The sequence below is a fragment of the Patiria miniata genome, unplaced genomic scaffold (genome assembly GCF_015706575.1).
Source record: "Patiria miniata isolate m_02_andy unplaced genomic scaffold, ASM1570657v1 HiC_scaffold_6, whole genome shotgun sequence".
NCBI lineage: Eukaryota > Metazoa > Echinodermata > Asteroidea > Valvatida > Asterinidae > Patiria > Patiria miniata.
In genome coordinates this window covers 10,094,861-10,110,770 of record NW_024037073.1, presented here as the reverse complement: position 1 = coordinate 10,110,770, position 15,910 = coordinate 10,094,861, and the positions used below count along the sequence as shown (strand labels likewise).

Sequence of the window (15,910 nt, the reverse complement as noted above, 5' to 3'; positions counted from 1 at the left end):
TCATCTTTCATTGAAAAAAAAACTTTTTCATTTTGCCGACGCGCATGGCTACGGCGACGCGCGCGCATACCAGAAACCGGAGACTTTTTTTTGTCCTTATCTACGGGTACATGTACTGATATGGTAATTTTGCTAGAGAGGTGAAGCTAATTCACATCACAAGTCCATTATTAGTAATCAAAATACAAGTCTCTCGCAGAATGCAAATTAAACATAATCAGGCACCGGTACATGTACACACATACTTGTTCTGTGACTGTGGGGACTACACACGAGTTGCCCCATGGTACATGTAGTATGGGGACCGAAGACGATGTGGGGACAGCAGAAAGTCCCCATAACTCAGTCCTAATTTGCCTTACAATAAAAACTTTCCCATAAGGCGGTGACGGCCTGTCCGCCCACACATGTTTGTATAGTGTACATGTATAGACATACATGTACATGTACCGTACATACATGTACCGGTACATGTACATGTACATAAATGAACAAACATACACCATGTACTTTGGTAATTGAAAAAGAGGTAAAAAATAGTAGAAAAAATATATAAAGTTAATATAAACCATGCTCACTGTTGATCTTTAGAGGTGCCAACATCATGTACACCATGTAAATAATAAATTGTGAGGCATCGCTTTCCATCATGTCGTATCGTATCTCAAACTCAAAGCGCTTTGCAATTTTCCCCCGTTCATCGATCAGGCCACGAGACAACGCGGCAGCGATATCGGCACACATTCACATTCGGGTACCCTCACAGGTACCCATTCATCATATGTGTACTCCTGAGTGGAGAGAGGTAATAGTAGTGAAGTGTCTTGCCCAAGGGCACAAACACCATGCTCACGGCGGGGGTTCGAACCCACATACCATTGTACAAGTCAAACACAGTAACCACTGGACCATTCTAAATAGGTATTCACCATGCCGGTACATGTAGGCCTACACACCATCCACACAATATGAATACATGTACATGTACATGTACAACTACATGTACATGTACATGCAGGTGGGTCTGCATGGGCACACAATTCTCTGTTAACCCCTCAGTAACAAGTTTTTTTTCTATTAAACAGTATTTATACATGTTTTTGTAAATGTTCAACTTGTATGCTTTTTCTGACAAAAACAAACTCATTTTTTCCCTTTTTTTGGATGTCTGCAATCCTGTGGAAATTTTTTTGTTTTGGGCACAAACAGATCCACTTAGCGAGCGGACTGCCTATACTGATTCGATACTGGGGTGGGAACCAGCCTACCCCGCAACAATGAACTTTAATACTGTCCAAATTGTAAAGGAATAATTCAATAATGAAACATGGGCCTGTGGGTTTTTTTCCGGTTGATGTCATAATTATAACAAAAGGGAATAACTTTTGTATTGCTAGAAAAATAGCAATTTAGAAAAGGAATCTATTTTTCAAGATGAAACTCGATAATAGCATGGGGAATGCAAAGTCCTCTATAAACGAACACCATTTTGCAGGGACAGGGCACAGGCATGCGGTTGGACAAATATATACATGTAGTGTACAGTACAAAGAAATGGATAGGACAATGTACAGTATAAAGTCATCTGTACTTTTTGTTCCGTGTATTTTTCTTAAATTTCGCACCATGAGCTCGCAGCAAACATGAGCCACATGTGTAAAATAGAGGCTTGTCAGACTTCACAATGGTCACGATTCTCCTACACACAGGCAGATTGTTGTTTTGCGCAGGAATAGGGAGTCAATTCACGGCTTTTTTCACAAACAGTATCAGACCATCCTTTTGGGTTGATCCCCGTAATCCGAACCCCGGCAGTGTGGTTGGCGAGAGAAGTCTCAGGTTACCGGGGGGCTCGGTTTCATCAGGCCCCTGCATTCACGGCCCATTGAGATGTTGAACACCAAACAGGAAAGTGGGTGACTGAACAAACGGCCCGGACAGTTTACAGTCCGGGACAGAAATAAACCCTGGGTGTCTATTTTTGGCAGGGCTGAGGTTGTGAAATTTGGAGGGGGGGGTGTTATGGTTTTAAAAGACCTGGCATGGCATGGCATCTACATGTAGGCCAAAATGGATATTTTTGAACTGGCAAATTGTGCATGTTACATGTACATATGTATGTCTTTTGGCCAGTTGATCTGGAGCATCACTGTTCACAATGGTCATCATTCACACACGTACCAGTACACTGTACAATGTACCAGTATATCAGTACGTGGAGTCGACACCCCTTCTTGTTCCGTAGTTGTGGGGACAAACACTCGTCGCTACGAGGTAGGTTTTTGTGGGGACTGAAAAAGCTGTGGAGACCGAAAAAGCTGTGGGGACCAAAAAAGCATAGGGGACAGCAGAATTAAGTCCCCATAACTCGGTCCTACATGTAATTTGCCTATAACATAAAAGAACTTCCCCATAACACAGAGGCCTACCCTCTTACAGGGATCAGTGTGCAGGTGCTGTTCATTCATAAACGGGAAAATAAGGTGTGGGAACCGAAAAAGCTGTGGGGACAGCAGAAAGTCCCCATAACTCAGTCCTACATGTACATGTAATTTGCCTATAACATAAAAGAACTTCCCCATAATGCAGAGGCCTACCCTCTTACAGCGATCAGTGTGCAGGTGCTGTTCATTCATAAACGGGAAAATACGGTAAGGTGTGGGAACCGAAAAAGCTGTGGGGACAGCAGAAAGTCCCCATAACTCAGTCCTACAAAACATGTACATGTAATTTGCCTATAACATCATGAACATAAAAGAACTTCCCCATAATGCGGAGGCCTACCCTCTTACAGGGATCAGTGTGCATGTGCTGTTCATTCATAAACGGGAAAACAAGGTGCCCACAACCCATCACTCTGTTATGTAATTCTTTACATTAAATATAGCTCTGCATACTCATGAGATGCACAATGCATGGGAGCATTCATGTACATGTACATGTACACATATACAACATGTACGCGTACCGGTAGGTTTGCATAGATCACACATTATGAAAAACATTAAAAACCTTGTCTTAACATTTAGCACTGGTATACGAGGGACCACAATTATTACATACATACATGTATTTGTAGCACTTGGGCATGGAAATTTGCAACTGAAAGTCCTCAAATACCGGTACATACCGGTACATGTACATTTGTACATTGTACATATGAATAATTAATTAGCCATAATTCCAAAACCCTTTGACCTTTAGTCATGAAATTTCTTGGGTACATGTACATGGTTGTTCATGATGAGTTGCTCTATGCATACATGTACATGTACCAAGTTTCAAAATGTTTCATTACTAGATGGCCGAGATCTTGGGGGGGGGCAGCATCCACCTCCGCCCCCCCCCCCCCCCCCCCCCCCCATCCAGCTGAGAGATGGTCAAAATAACCCGGCCCTTTTAGAGTTAAGGATATGAAGGGAATGGGGTTATCAATCAGTGTACACGTCTCTGTCAATGGACGTCTTCTCCTCCTACAAATATAGAGGCCTTGACAATTCCCCCTGTTAGTTGTTCCGATTTGCCACAACAAAATCTATCCAGTTTTGTAAACTGGTGAAAAACTAAAGTACAATTTCCTGTGATAATTGAGTTCTGCTCCACAGGGGGGAAAAAGTACAGCAACCCTTGTTGGTCCATTGGTTGCAGCTGTCCTCGTTTCCTACAATGTGTTTGATTCGCTTGCTTGCCCCTGTCGCTGGGGCATTCATTGTCAGAGACAATCAATGTGCATTCTAGTTTTTCTACAGGCGGTCTTTTCTTGTTGCATGAAGTATATGTACAGTTTCCCATTATCAAGTGCATTTAATCCCAGTGTTCAGTCATGCTTTACTGTCGACATTCCAAAAAAGTACGCACTGTCTACATGTCTGCTATCCCCCTCCAAATATAGACTCATTGTACGTTCAATGATATTTTTAAATGAGGGAATTATGTAAAGGAAAGTCGTTGTACTTTTTCAAAGATGGTACTACCGCATTTGTATGCATGTAGCAGAACTGGTCGAAAGTGCTAGCCGTATTTTTTATTCAGGATGGAATTTTGAAGATTTCTATTGCATAACAGTAAGGAGTCTGAAGAAAATTTCTGTTGCAGAAATTAAGAATAGTGTTTTGAAACTGGAAAATATACTCATCTACCGGTACATGTACATGTACTTGTCTGCAATTTGTGCTATAATTGTGCTTGATAAACAAATCCAGTGTTGTAGTACTCGTACTCGGTACTCGTACTAATACTACTCGAATGTTTTTTTTTTAGAGTACTCGGGTACTTGTACTCGTACTCGAATGTCAAAGAACTTGTACTCGAAATGGCTAGCACTCCTACTCCAGGCAGCGAAGTACTCGTACTCGGCATGTCGAGAGTGTACTCGATCATCAAAGTACTCAAACTTGAATAGCAGTACTCGGGAAAAATGGTCTAGCTTGGCTTACCACGGCCTTATTTTATCGATACTCTCATTTTGAAATGGTTGATAAACTTTGGAAGAAATCAAGTTTCCTGATTTTCCTCTGTGCATGTCCGGACAAACACATTGAACAGCTAGCCGGGAGTGGGTCCGTGTATCTGTCTGACTGGGCCTGGGAATTACGCACAGCTGTACCATTTGCATTATGGCCGTAAAAACCCAGTGTAAGTACATGTATGTATATCTTTTTATAGAGCTCCACGGTACCATGATGGTACCGGTATGATCAAATTCTGAATTGCCATTGATTGGAAATCAATTTCATTCATTTTGTTCATTTTTGTGGTACCGGTACATGTACTATATACCAGGCATGCAACTTTTCCTTGGGTCAGCTGATTTCCTCTTTTTTCACTTCCAATGTGTGCCATTGAAAATAGAAAAAACACTGTACAAAGTCTTGGAAAGATGTGAATTTATTTATATTTATTTATATTATTGTGCTACAATATATAAAAATGGATAGAGTTTTTTGCTACCTGACAGGCGTCATGTGTACATGTTCATCAATTCACATGTACGTGGACTTAAAGGGAATATATATGATTTTGCTGTTATTTTCTGAAGTGGATGGATTTGGGAAGTCAGTATTTCATAGCAAATTTTGTTACACTGACTTGTTTGAAGTTTTGTGTTCGTTGATGCTGGAAAAACCAAGAAAAACAATCATGTTCCTGTAGTCTGGTTCCCTGACCCCACGTAAGATGAAACAGATCAATTTATAAACGTCAAGGAAGTGTAAGGTCAGGGAACCAGTCCAGCTGGCGGTATACATACCGGTACGTACCCGTTCATCATACGGTAGGTGTGTAATCGATTGCAAACAAAAATGTGGTATTTTGGGGGTATAGGCCTACTTGAAGAAAAAAAAACAGTTCAAATTGATAGAAAAATACAGTTTTTCTTGAAAATGACAGCACATGCATGATATCATAGGATGCTTCAGACTGTCATTCACTAACAGTCCAGCAAGGCACCAGTATTTCATAATAATTTGGTAGTTTGAGTTTTTTTATGTTTGCAAATGTTGTACAATTTCCCTTTAACATGTACATGTACCGGTATTTTGAGAGACTCGGACTATGTAAATCTAGTCTGTTGCTTACAAGCCGTGACCACTTTTGTTTTGTTTTTTTCTCTTGAGATCTGCACAAACATCTACATGTACATGTAGTTACCAATATAACTTCCAAAAGAAATTAATGAGTTTGTCAACGGATGACGAATCAGTGTGCAAAACATGTGCATTGTATTTCCAAGAATGCTGAATTGGTCCAAAGGTTGTATCCTATTCCTGGTGATTTTTTTTTTTTCCTTTTCCTCATTCACATAACTTCTGCTACCAAGTAAATTAAACATGTGATGTCCTGTTACCATGTGTACACAGGATTAAAGACTTTCAGAAAGAGTGGTTGAGAATTTCTGGAGGTCATCAGGGGCAAGGTTTCTAACATCCAGCATCTAAAAAAAAATCAAGTTACTAGTCACCTGTTTATATTAGTGATCGGTATATTCAGAAAAGGAATCAAATTATGGCTGTTTGAACTTTTTTTTCCTGCCTTCGTGGTAGTAGTGCGTTCCTTGGAATTTGGGACAGAAAACTGCATAAAAGGGTTTGGACCGCACTACAAATTCTACATTGAACATTCATTGAGGAACACATACTGTACATGTAGAGTGTTTTGCGTTAGAGACAAAAAAAATGTGTGACAAGCGACAAGTTAATGGTGATGGGGCGTTCATTGCATGTGACTGCGATTCACTCAAGATGAAGATAAGAACTTTCCAAATTCCATTCTTTAGTCATGGTAAGGCATGTAATTTGTTTCTTTGAGGCTATAAATTGTGATTTCAATTCTCTTGAAATCTTTGTCATTTCTGTGAGAAGTCTTTCTTTTCTTCAAGACTGGTTTGAAATTCGGCCTAGGTGTTTGAAAGTTACATACCGGTACATACCGGTATACGTGTACATGTACCGTATGTGTATCTACCGGTACACCATTTTTTCTTTACTACGTGTAATGTGTGTATGTACGTGTTTCATTCATGACGTTCATTAACCATATTCTACACATGTGCCGGTACTATAGTGGGCGGGCTGCCACCACGTTATGGGTAACTTTTTATTGTTAGGCCCCCCAAAAACAATAGTCGGTCTCTGGTCAGACCAAAAGTTCCGGAATTGATGCGGCGATGGGGTTTTTGGGGTTTTTTTTTTCCAAGCTTGGATTGTGCAGACAATTTTGCTTTTTTTGTGTCCTCATATACATTTGTGACCTCTATCATTTGCCTTGGTGCCCTCCATCATTTGCCTTGGTGCCCCTCCCCATTCCTTTGTGCTCCTTGGTAGGAAAATGTAAGGCGGTACCACAGTAGAGGGCGCTGTTGTAGCTACCACTGAAAATTTGATGGAAAAAAAAAGATTGATGCGCATGATCAAAATAGACGCGCACGCTAGCCAGAGACCGACTTTTGTGTGTGTTTTTTTTTTTGGCCTTAGGCAAATTAGGACCGAGTTATGGGGGCTTTCTGCTATCCTATAGTGCCTTCAGTCCCCATAGTGTATCGTGGGACAACTCGTGTGTAGTCCCCACAGACATAGTTTGGGCCCCCAGGGAGAACAGTTCATTGACAACTGATGGGGCTACCCTGGTAAAATAACACGAAATAGTTACAGAACAAGAATGTACACGTACATACATGTTTGTGGTTCACTACCAATTTTTGTGGGCATGAACTGCCGGGTATATATTGTTTTTAATGTGTGGCTTTTGTATGCAATCTTTCGACTGTGAACACAATTTCTTTACCGATCGAAATGGGTTTTTAACAAACAGAGAAAAGGTTCCAATGCAATTTGTGTTCAGCCAACCATGGTATTTACTTCTCTGAAATTTGACTGTGAAGGCACAGATGTGCCTGTGTGACAGCAGTTGTACGTGAAAAAGCTTTGCTTTTATTAAACGAAGAGAGGCCTTCAACTTCAGAACAGTTGTCACGTTTTTGTGGGAAGTGCAAGTCGTGAGTTGAGAAAGCTTTAACCTACATTTGTAAATCTCCCCATGCCGTTTGGTGGATCATTGGAAACTACATGTATTAAAATAAAAACACCTGAATTTAATGCTAGTTCATCATCTTGGCTTCAAATCTCTGTCAGGTAAGCCCTGTTTGTTTGTTGAAAACTGAGGTTGCATTTGTGTATTTCAACAGTTCACAAATCAAAGTGGATACCGGTTAGATTTTGTTGGAAAAACCAGCATTGGCAGGAGATGCATGAGGCATTCCACTGCGCAATGTTCAGAAGAGTTATATTGATTGCTGGAAGCAGTTATTTAGAAGGCAGGGTTACATGTATCATACCGGTACATATAAGCCCTTTTCACACTAGAGCCTCTCAACCCGGGTTGAACTCGACCCTGGGCGAATCCAGTGCCGCCCCGGGTTGAGGTTTTGATTTTTCAACCCCGCGTTCAACCCCGCATCATTTCACACTGTTTCATGCAAATCAAGCTTATCATGCTCAGTTACTACCGTTTTGGACCCTGGCAAGATTTTCAACCCGGGTTGAAAATCTCAACCCTGGTCTGGAGCAGGGTTGAGTTCAACCCGGGGCGAAATCAATCTTGGGGTTGATGCAGGGTTGAAATTCTTCAAGTGTGAACCGATGCATGTTTTCAACCCTGCGTCAACCCTGCGTCAACCCCGAGATTTGTCTAGTGTGAAAAGAGCTTTAGAGGGCGGGGTTGATCCCCAGTCACCTATGAACTTTGGTTTCTTTCTTTTCTTTTTTTTTACTTTTTCTTCACAATTGTCTACAAAAATACATTTTTTGTGTAATAAGTAATGGCCAGAGGGGTCCAAGGATTGTGCACAAGTTCCCACTCGGAAAAAAAAAATGTGCCATGCCTTACGTTCTTTGAATCCTTGAACCATTAATTGCACACACGCAAGTGTGTGTGTCTCTCTCTCTCTCTCTTCTGGTGAAGTACAGTCTGGTTTTTAATGTACTGCGGTGGTTGTGTGCATGCAAAGTGAGGATACAGTGCAGGTGATTAGCTAATAACATAAGGTGCGGCCAAAACAGCTGGACTGGCTGCATACCCTGCTGGAAGCTTGCAAGTGATGCGCAGTTGACAAGGTCTTGTGGAAGGGTGTTCCAGATTCTGATGCTATGGAAAGAATGACTGCCGATATACCGGTACCACATGTACCCCTGTCCTGGTGAATGGTACTATACCCATGTCCTGTTGGTATGAGGTACCCGGTATCTGACGGAGTTACAATGTATCTCTCAGGGCAACTGTTGGTGTCAGGTACATGTAGGTATAAGGGACTTCAACCAGGTTGTTGACTATTCGGAACATCATCACAGCCTTGGCCTGTGCACACTGTTCTTGAAGGGGCCACTGGAGCTGATTAATCATGGCAGTGTTGACGCTGCTGGTGTCTCGCACATACATGTAGAGCTCTCACCACTGGTCATGAAGCACCATGTACATATAGGTCCAAATGCTAGACCAAAAGAAATTTGATGGATGACTTCAACACCTGCATGACACATTTGAACGATCACTTACATGTAGTGACACTTGTAAGTTTGTACATGGATTGATGCACTGGAAACACTGATTCATTTCACAGACGATTTTGTTTCTGTGAGGGATGCATGATCACTGGCCGCAATGTGGTTTCTGACAACGTGCCTTGACCAATGGACTGGACAATAGGGCTGGATAGCCCTGGTGGTACTTCACCGGTATATTGTCATGATTTTCCTGAAGCTCCAACTTCTTATAGTTTCAAATCCCACTACAGTTGGCATTGCCCTAACCCTGCTGAATCCAACAGGATCCAACTATATCATATACCCGCCGGAGCCTGTTAGATTGAGCAGTAAACCCCTGGTGTACATTCCTGATTGCAATATGTTGGATTCGGCAGGCAACTGAAAAAAAGCTAGGGCACAGTTGGATTCTGTTGGATTGAACAGGAAACTACCATTTGACTCTGTTGGATTTAGCAGGGTAGTCCTGAGGAACTACTAGGGTTAGGGTTGTAATGTCTGTGTTCAATCCAAAATTGATTAAATTATAAACTTAGCCAGTTTTGTTTGTTTGTGTGTTTGGAGTGCCGCAATGGCTGTGATGTCTGACTCGTTTGCGATGTACGTGGTTTCGAACCCTGACTGGGAAAGTGGTGCAGGTGTTATTGAGCAAAGCACTGTACCGGTACTTCAATTGCCTTCTTCACCCAGGAGTATAAATGGGTCCCTCTGTGAGGGTAGATCTCGAGCTGTTGAGCTGGTCTCATGACCTGAAGAACAGGGGTAATAATTGTGAAGCACTTGGAGACTTTGGCATAAAGCTTTAATTTTAAATAAGCACCACATTATCAACTTATAATTTTTCCAACTTGGAAAGTAAAACAAAAAAAATGTTTTTTCAACAGTGGCAAATGATGCTGCGTGGCTACATGGACTGAGCATGGATATCTTCAGGAGACTACATGTTGTTGTGCCACTTTCCCCAGACAACCTCAACCGGGACTCAAAGACTGGACTGCTCTTCATTGTGGCCATGATCTTTGCCCTAGCTGGGTCGTCTTGTGCCCTGGAGGACGGCCCTTGTAAGTGCATTACATCTTCAGGCTCAAATTTCAAGTAAAAATTTAAAAAAAATTAGTGCAAGTCTATGATTGTGAGACCTGCTGCTCTGTTTATGAGATTTCAAATGGCCAGCCAACCCTGGCAAGCTCGGTGATTGAGAAGGTTAAGGCGTTTGTAACTAGTCAGCATGACACCATGGTTTTGAATCCCCCCCCCCCCCTTTGGCAGATGCCACTTTTCGATGGGGACATTTTGTCAAGGCGGTTCATTGCATTTTCCCATCCTGTTAGCAGGTTAAAGCCATTACAGTTTTAAAATGCTTACTGCAAAACGCTCCACTGGCCCATAATATGAATCCCCACACACACAATTTAACCGGTGCTTTTTGCGTCCAACTTTTGACCCGCAACTTGATTGGCGAGTTTGAATTTGGAATATTCGGTCAAACGCAGCTTCCACAAGAAATCAAATACTAAATTATTTGAATATGGAACAGCCCTGAGGCTAGTAGCCCACAGTTTCACTAGACCAGAAGTATGAACTAGCTTTTAGTCAACAATATTTACTTGGTTCAAGCAGCATTTGGGGAGTTTTTGAGGGGGTTGCTCATGATCTTTCCATGTACTGCACAGACAAGATAGAGCATGTACCTGGTTCACAGTGCATTAAAGCGGGTTCATATTTGGCGCGAAATCAAAATAATGCAAATTCATGCGAACTTGTGATGTCACAGCAAATATTTGCTCTGCAAATTATCAACAGTTTGAATACATTTTAGTTCCGTCAAATTTCACTGTGACTTTTTTCCTGACGTTAAGTTCGCTTCACTTTTGCTTTCGCGTGAAGTGTGAAGAAGCTTTAAGCCCATTAGCATAGCACCGCATTGTATTACATTGTATATATTTATTCACTGACGAATTTATACAACTATAGAGCACTTGGGCAGTTTCATGTGTTACAGGGAGTAATAGGTGGGGCAGTTTGGGGCGGTACAGGGACAAATGGGCTCAGGACGTGAACAATCTCTGTCCCCACTGTATGTATCCTCAGTGACGATCCAAGTGGAGCACAGCGTGGTCCAAGTCAACACCACCCTTCAGCTCAACTGTACCTTCACCAACCCCGGCCGGGCCGCAACCAACGCTACCGACATAACATGGACTCGAGACGGAGAACCAATCACCAAGGCTAATGCCCGGGTGGAGGTCGTGGGCTCATCACAGCTCATACTCGACAGGGTGCAGTTTGATGACAGTGGTGTCTATGCTTGCAGGCTGGATGATGGCTCACCGCCGTCGACCGTCACCATACAAGTTGGATGTAAGTGCAGCACAAACTTACATGAGTTATTAGCCGAAAATATACAAGTTGTGTGTTTTTTGGTAATGTTAACTGTTTAGTGCTATGATGTGAAAAGTCAGACTTCAATCTCAACCAAATTTGGTGACAATAATCTTTTGGTAAGGGGACTTATTATGACTTGAGACATTTGAGGTCAAAGGTCGTCTAGGGGTCAAATGAGGTCATTGTTTTTGGTTAGGTAAACTGAAAAGGGCTGTCATATGAAAAGTCAGACTTCACTCACAACCAAATTTAGTGACAATAATCGTTGGGTAGGGGGACTTTAGATGACTTCAAGACATTTCAGGTCAAAGGTCACCAGGGGTCAAATGAGGTCATTGTTGATTTTGGTTAGATAACGCTGAAAAGTGTGCTTACTAACTGACTGTATAAATATTGCCAGCATGCCCAGGGGATCGCACAAGTTTAAATTGCTGTATTTTTTTTTAAAGGATTTCATGCGAAAAATTTAATATTGAACAAATGTTGGCACAGTTCCAATTTTTTTACATTTTTTGTTGTTGTTGTTGTTTTTTTATTTTAATAAACAGTGCCACCTGCCAAGATAACGGACCTGCGCTGTTACAGCCGCAACTTCATGACTGCGCACTGCTCATGGACCAACGGACCTGACACCAACCTGCCCACGTCACACCAACTGCTATGGAAGGAGTACTGGTGAGTACTGCGGTTCTCCAAAAGGGCCTCGAACCAAAATAGCCTTTTGAGTGACTCAGGTCGACCCAATTGTTTTTGTTTCAGACAGGGAAACTTGGATGTTTTAATTTTCTGTAAACTAGTGTAGGCAGCTGATTTCATGGAAAAGAGCGTAGCTTGTGCCATGCGTAAGACTTACGCAACAAATTTGTGTGCGCAATGAGCTTAGAGACCATTTCACGAAACTTGGCGTAGCTGCGCAACGTTATAAATAATTTAAAACATCTTGGACGAGGACAATGACAGTATCTAAGAATTTATGATTCAAACAAAAATGTCCATGCATTTCCGGACAACTGAGGGCGCTGATGCTGTGATGTCATTACAGGAAGACACTGTTCAGTTTAGGGGGTTTTTCTGTTCAAATTGTGAACCCAAAAATGTGCTCATTGGAAATACTAATTTGTGAGAAAAGTTTGCTCATTGGCTTGCTGTTATGTACAGACACAACAATGAATCACCAAAGAAAAGAAATATTTGCAAAATATCCAAAATTCTTGTAACTTGCTGAAATAAGAGTAACTGTAACATTGAGGTCTTTGCCTGAAAATGACTTTACACCTATTAATCATGAATATGAAAATTGGCATAAGCAAACTATGTACATGTACAAACCAAAAAGGCACCAAAATACCCTTTAAAAAATGGCCAAATGAACATTTATACTTAAAAGGGAATATACAACATTTGCAAACATTGGAAAACAAAACTACCAATTTTTTACGAAATACCTTAATAGGATGTTGGTAAATGAAAGTCTAAAGCATACTGTAAAATTATGGCACCTGGTGTGAAGTCATTTTCAAGAAAAGTGGTATTTTGTATAAATTTCCAACGGTGGTCGGCTGACCACTGTTGGAAAAACCGAACTATTTTTCAACTACTGCTCCAAATTTACCTTTTTTTTCAGTCCAAATTTTGTTTGCTATTGGTTACATGTTCATGAACGGGTGCAGGCCAGCTAGACTGGTTCCCTTACCTTACAATTTTCCGGCATATTTTATCCATTTCATCTTTAGTGGAGTCAGAGAACCAGACTACTTCAATATTTTTGTTTTTCTTGGTTTTTCCAGCGTTTTCGAACACAAAACTTCAAACTTGTCAGTGTAACAGTGTTTGATCTATTATACTAACCCCTCAAATAGTTCATTTCTGAAAATTACAGCAAAAGCCAATGATGTACATTCCCCTTAAATGGGATGCAAAGGTGTACTTTCAAGGATTGTATAAAATAAAATTACATTGCAGGGGCCTTTTATGGCCCCAAACAGCCAAGGGGGGAATGAGGTTGGCTTTTAAAGGGAATATACATCATTTGCTTTTGCAGTAATATTCAGAAATGGATGGAATTGGGGGGTTGGAAATATATAGCAAATATAGTTACACTGACTTTTTTGAGGTTTTGGGTTTGAAAATGCTATAAAAACCAAGAAAAACAATCATTTTCCTGTAGTCTGGTTCCCTGACTCCATATAAGAAGAAACAGAGCAGTTTACATACATTGGGGAGTTGTAAAGTCAGGGAACCAGTCTAGGTGGCTTGTACCCGTTCATAGGTGTGTAATCCATTGCAAACAAGTGCGATGGTCAATTGGGGCCAGTATTTGAAAAAAAGCCAGTTTTTTCCAACGCTGGTCGGCCGACCAGCGTTGGAAATTGATACAAAAATACCACTTTTCTTGAAAATGACAGTATACCAGGTGCCATGATTTTACAAGAAGCTTTACACTGTCATTCACTAACAGTCCAGCAAGGTATTTCAAAATGATTTGGTAGTTTTATTTTTTGATGTTTGCAAATGTTGTATTTTCCCTTTAAACCGCAATATCCCAGTATGTTGTGATGCTATCAAGGAAATTGAAATAAATAGAGATAAAATCTTTGCACAGAATATCAGCTATCTTTGAATCGATACCAGACACTAACAATAGCAGGATGCACATGCAAACTTCCTTTGTTTTTCCCCTAGTGGTCAACAGGTAAACTGAGGACATGTTGTTCCTTTTGGGAAATGACATGATCTCAACGAATTCCTGTATTTTAATAACATTTCTGTTTACAGAATCCTGTTTGTTCTTTTACTTGGCACCATGATTTGATATTCTTACTATTGTTACACAGGATGTCAGGTGCATTTGTGAATGTTTTTTTTTTTTTGATCCGAGTACAATTTTTGGCCTGTCTTTAAAAAAAAAAGGTGGATTTTATCAATCCTATTGTTAGTCAATTAAAGCAGGGTTGTTAATATAGATATACATTGTATTCATTAAGGGATTTTCACTGTATCTATTTGTGCATGTCCTAATCCTTACAAACAACACGGCACATTAATATGACAAGAGTACAAATGAATTTGATGGAAATACCTTTTATTTTTCACCTGAACAGGTATCTCATCCTTTTTAGTCGTATTTTAAACCCTTTCAGCATCATAAATTTGTCCCAAAAAATTAAAAATGATTACTTTTACATAAATGGTATTTTCTCAGCAACCCAAAGTGCTATTTTCATGATTTTTTTCAGTATTTAAAAGAAAAAGCTCTCAGCCTTAATCTGATACCCAAAACATAAAAATCCACCCATCCCTTTATTTTTTTAAAAGACAAATGTTTTAGTGTTGCATTTTCTTGGATCACCCTGTACAGACCGAAAATGATAACATTTATTGACTAATCATGATCATCTTTGTTATTTCTTTTTGTCCTCAGTTATGACGATGTTTTTATGCCGTGCAACATGACGGTATGTGACCTGCGAGATTTGGACAGTGCTTGTTTCACGGTCAACTCTTCCAACGCACTGGACCATACTAAGAGTGACCAACTTCCCTTTAAAAGAGATGAAAGTAAGTACAAGGAAGACACTCAAGGATCAGGGTTATTTCTGGAACAGGTTTGGGCGAGTTAACCATAGTTTGACTAACTTCGCTCGAACGCAGGATGGTGGGACTTCTCTAGTCGATTATTTGGAACCGGACCACAGGGCACGGTTCCTTCACTGGTTACCAATAGCCACGCATATCATAATGCACAGCGGGGAGCCAGGACCAAGAAGTTTTGTGAAGACGTTTTGACCAGCGAATTGACTAGAGGCGTTCGCAGGTTGCCATTGCGCATGTGCACGTTACATCACAGATCAACCACTAGTCCACTAAGGCCCAAAAAAAAAGTCTCCGGTTTCTGGTATGGAGCTTGCCCCAAAAGTGGTGCGCCGACGCGGCTTTTTTTTTTTTTTTTTTTTTTTTTACTTTTTTTTCTTCAAATGTCGGCTGATGACTGCAAATGGTGCCCGACTAAATTTAGTGCAAAATGTATGGGAGCCCAGAGAGGCCACATAAAGGTTATACTCGATCGTAGCCCCATCTAAAAACAAATTGATTTGTGCAGCAGCAGGATTCCAGTCAAACAAGTGAGTTTGGCGGTTTTGAGACATCATCTTACATTGAAAAAAAAACTTTTCAATTTTGCCGATGCGCATTGCTACGGCGATGGGCGCGCAGACCAGAAACTGGAGACTTGGGGGGGGGGGGAGAGCCTAATGATCCTCGTCCAAACTTGCTCCTGGATTATGCATACCTCAATCCTGAACTACCCCCCCCCCCCAAGGAAAAACAAATTCAATCTGCATTGAATCCAGATTTTAACTTCTATCCCAGCGAAGCTCATTTTCATGAAGTGCTTACTCTGGGGAAATTTCACTTGTCGCAAAAGTCTGTGGCAGGCATGAGATTATTCAGACTTAAGTCTGAATTCAGACTTTTTGAATCTGAGAGAAAAA

At 40.9% G+C, this 15,910-nt stretch overlaps 1 protein-coding gene across 4 annotated transcripts in view; it reads left to right on the top strand.

The window, feature by feature from the left end:
* The window catches only part of LOC119743031, a 53,274-nt gene that overhangs the window by 26,018 nt on the left and 11,346 nt on the right, over positions 1-15,910 (top strand). For 3 of the 4 annotated variants that reach the window (XM_038219346.1, XM_038219347.1, XM_038219348.1), the window contains exons 3-6: positions 9,920-10,096; positions 11,127-11,396; positions 11,969-12,095; positions 14,842-14,978. In XM_038219346.1, the coding sequence (XP_038075274.1) occupies positions 9,920-10,096; positions 11,127-11,396; positions 11,969-12,095; positions 14,842-14,978 (711 nt within the window). Of the gene's footprint in view, positions 1-4,545; positions 4,636-9,919; positions 10,097-11,126; positions 11,397-11,968; positions 12,096-14,841; positions 14,979-15,910 lie in introns of all 4 variants that reach the window. The other variant, XM_038219349.1, reaches the window with a different exon arrangement.